At 40.3% G+C, this 3799-nt stretch overlaps 1 protein-coding gene across 1 annotated transcript in view; it reads right to left on the bottom strand.

The window, feature by feature from the left end:
- Nucleotides 1–1193: 1193 nt before the first annotated feature.
- The window catches only part of snta1 (syntrophin, alpha 1), a 56175-nt gene continuing 53569 nt past the window's right edge, over nucleotides 1194–3799 (bottom strand). The window contains exon 8 of the mRNA XM_050037230.1: nucleotides 1194–2842. Within this exon, the coding sequence (XP_049893187.1) occupies nucleotides 2750–2842 (93 nt within the window). The 3' untranslated portion in view covers nucleotides 1194–2749. The remainder of the gene's footprint in view (nucleotides 2843–3799) is intronic.

The following is a 3799-nucleotide window of genomic DNA, read 5'->3' on the forward strand; positions in this document are numbered from 1 at the left end:
CACAGAATAAAGCTGTAGCTGTCTATTTCAGTGTATTTTCAGTTCATGGAAGTTTAACTTGTTCAACGTTTACTCGTACTAAAAAACCTTCTGGGGAGTCAGATGTTCAATTTTAGCAAGTAAGTACATTTTAGCCCCGTGTCCACCAAACACTTTCAGTTTGGTACCTTTGGAACCAAAAGTAACCCTTCAGTCATGGTACCTAGACACTTGCGTTTCCACCACAAACAGTACCCTTAAATATGGGCGGGGTTATTGTCACTCACTGCTCTGTCCAGCACTCACTGTATTTCCTACTTTATCAATCTGCACCTCGCTTATCGTCCACAGGTTAACGCTGGTTAAACGCCGACATTTTCAGAACAAAATAGAACAGGCTGCAGTGAGAGTCTCTCTCAGTGGGATATTTAAAAATAGTGGGTTTGTGCATTTAGTCCTTCTCAGGCAAGCTCAGGGGTTTAGTGTTGCTCTAGCCCACAGGAACAACGCTCCGTGACGCTTTTTTTCTTTGAGGATTAGAATATAGGTTGTTCACATAATCCAATTAAATATAACTATATATTTTTAAAGGCTTAAAGATCCACTCATTACTGAAAGTGTGTCATCCAAGAGAGACAATAAAAACTAAAGTAATTAATGATTAATTCAAAGTTGTCGGATTGAAATTGAAATTAAGTTATTTTTTACCCCAACTCCAGCTGCTGTGAGAGGCAGCAAAACATCCTTTAATATTAAAGTTACAGTTTACTAATAAAACTCTCCACAGTATGAACAGTGGTTACACAAGCTTCACAACCACCCACAGCTCAGCACTGAGCAGAGTGACCGTCCTCTATTGACCAATCAACTGACTGCAGTGTTCACAGCTCCACCTTGTAGTACCAGATCTGTGTGCTCGGTACCCCAACAGAGGGGGGACCAAAAATGGGTGTACGAAATGGTTCCATTGGTACCATCCACAACTTTTTACAATGAAAACGGAAAAAAGTGAAGTGTACCGCTCAGTGGAAATGGGGCTTTTGTTTCAATGGTTTTAAGCCTGTTAATTAGCATTAGCATTGTCCCAGTTAATTCCAGACTGTAAATGCACCTCGCTAACAAAGCTAGCAGCTAGCGTTAGGGTTAGCTCCACCCTCTCACCCACATAAAATCACATTTATAGCCTATCAATAAAGCACATGCAAAGCAATCCATAAAAGTTAACAAAGTTTATTACATGTTTATATACAAACAACCCTGCAAGGCACACCTTTGTTTAAATAAGAATATACAATACATTTTTATTCTTGAAAGCAAACAGGTTTTAGTTTTGAAATATATATTAATACAAGTCTGTTTAGTGTTGGACACAGAGAGAAGGCCCCAATAAGATTTGGATGTTCAGTCGACACAAATAATAAAAGAAAAAAACAAACACTTGATGATGTAAACAACTCATCTTTTTATATGGTAAATTAACATATTTAAATGTTGGACAAATTGTGTAGAAAATGGACCATTAGTGGTTTCTGATGAGGACCGTTTGTCCCCTCTCATGATTAAATTATTAAGTACAGACGAAAACACTGCACTATAAAATGGTTTAATTAAGAGCTAAACTCTACTTGAAAGCTCAATAATACAGGAGAAGTAGCTTAGCTGGACTGGCGCTCTTTCAGACGACTCTTTGTCATCTATCAATACGTGATTACGGAACAACCTTTGTCTGCAAGACTCTAAAAACACAAGAGCTCTTGTTTGTACTTCACATGAGCTGATATGAAATTGCACAGTCACACTGTCTGACTAAGACTATCCAGATTTAAAGAGGGTGTCTTTTTATGTTAGGAAAATTATAAGTTTTTATCTAATTTATTGGTTAAACTAAAACACAATTACAAAAAAAGCCTTTTATAATATACTCTGTTAGTTGTTTCTCTTTGTTAGGCCATGGGTGAGCACACTTAAAACAGGGAAGAAGACAGACAGAGGGGAGAAAAGAAATTCAGCTGCTATATTTGATTTGGCATTTAGAAGTCGTCTTCAGCAGAAATTATGTCGCTTCTTTTATGAAAATTCAGGGTAAAGGCAACTTAAGAATCCACATAAAGAGCATATAGTTGTATTCTGTACATTGTTCAGTCCAGACTATTGATCGTGTAGTTATCAGTCATGTCATTCTGTCACTCCACTGAAGCTGCCTTTATAAAAGGAAAAACAAAGTTTGTCCAACATCAATCAGGACTTTTATGAAATAACTTGTTGTGACTGCTCACAGCGCATAAAGCAAAGATTGAAAGATGAAAGGATGCTCATGACAAAGGCCTGCCGTGACTCATGAAACAAAACAGAACTGAACAATGGGGCAAAAACAACATAAAATGTTTGGGACTTCAAGCTTCGAAACATTAAGATGCAGGCTGTCATTTTCATTCACACAGTTTGCCATCAGAAAGTGTGATGACCCACCGTAACAGACTTGACAGATGTCAGATCCCTTAAGTGGCTGCTGACTTACGCCATCTGTAAAACCTCTTTACTTTACAACTACAGGTTCAACAAAGGTCCATCAGTGTTGCAGTTTTCTCTTCGTTCCCCTACAGAGACCAGCAGGTGTCTGACCAGAGACGATCAGAGGCCTAGGAGGGCTGAGAAGGAGGGGTTAGTCAGCATCTTTTCCTGGGGCCACATCCTCTGGTGTCTCAGAGTCTTCTGGCTGTGTGTTTTATTGAATACTCCTATTGTCGATGTTCTAGATGGTTGGCCGTTATCATGCCAGGAGGCCGAGTCGCTTGACCTTCGCAGACAGGAAGGAGTGGATGATGAAGACTATGGTCTTGGGGCAGGCATGGAGGTCCAGTTGCTGTAAGAAGTAGAGTTTGGAGAGTAGAAAATGCAGAAGAGACAGAAAGTCCATTAATTACTGATCAACTTCTTTGCACAGTGACAGATTACATTTTTAGAAACTAGAATTACCACCTTGTGGTTGTATGGCTCTGACACACAGACTAGGTACACTTACAGTTTACATCCATGTCTGTGAGAACATGGATGCTTCGCACACATCTTCCCCGCAGCAGAACAGAGGATCCGTACCATTACTTCAGTTCTAAGGTTGTCACCCAAAACGAGTATCTGACCAAATGTCTCCCCTTCTGTTCCTGAGTTATGGAGTTATGATATTAAATAATGGCCAGAAATGTTTTATACAACATCATGATGGCACAGTGAAATTGACCTTTGACCTTTTGGATATAAAATGTCATCACTTCATTTTATCCTATTAGACATTTGAGTGAAATTTTGTCATAATTAGCATGTGAATACTGAGTTATGGTCAAAAACATGTTTTGTGAGGTCACAATGACCTTGACCTTCAAACACCAAATTCTGATCAGTTCATTGTAAGTCCAAATGATATTTCTACCAAATTTAAGGACATTCCCTTAAGGCCTTCTTGAGATACTACGACAGATGCAAGGTCACAGTGACCTTGACTCTTGACCTCTAAATTCTAATCAGTTCATCCTTGACTCAAAGTGAAAGGTTGTGTCAAATTTGCAAAAAAATAATTCTTAAGGCGTTGTTGACATGTTGGGCTCTAGTTTCCCGGCGCAGCGCAGGGTGGCGCAGGGTGGCGAACCCCGCGCAGAGCTAGTTTCGAGCAGCGCAACCCGAGGCGCGCTCAGTTTGGTAGTTTGGCAGACTGAGGTGCGCTGAGATGGGTGTGGCAGCGCAGCAGGGGGAGGTGTCCACACATGCAGCTTGGCGCAGTGACAGTTTTGTGCCAAAAGGCTTCGCCGAAGGTGCGCTAAAAGCT

This window comes from Epinephelus moara, chromosome 24 (assembly GCF_006386435.1).
Source record: "Epinephelus moara isolate mb chromosome 24, YSFRI_EMoa_1.0, whole genome shotgun sequence".
NCBI lineage: Eukaryota > Metazoa > Chordata > Actinopteri > Perciformes > Serranidae > Epinephelus > Epinephelus moara.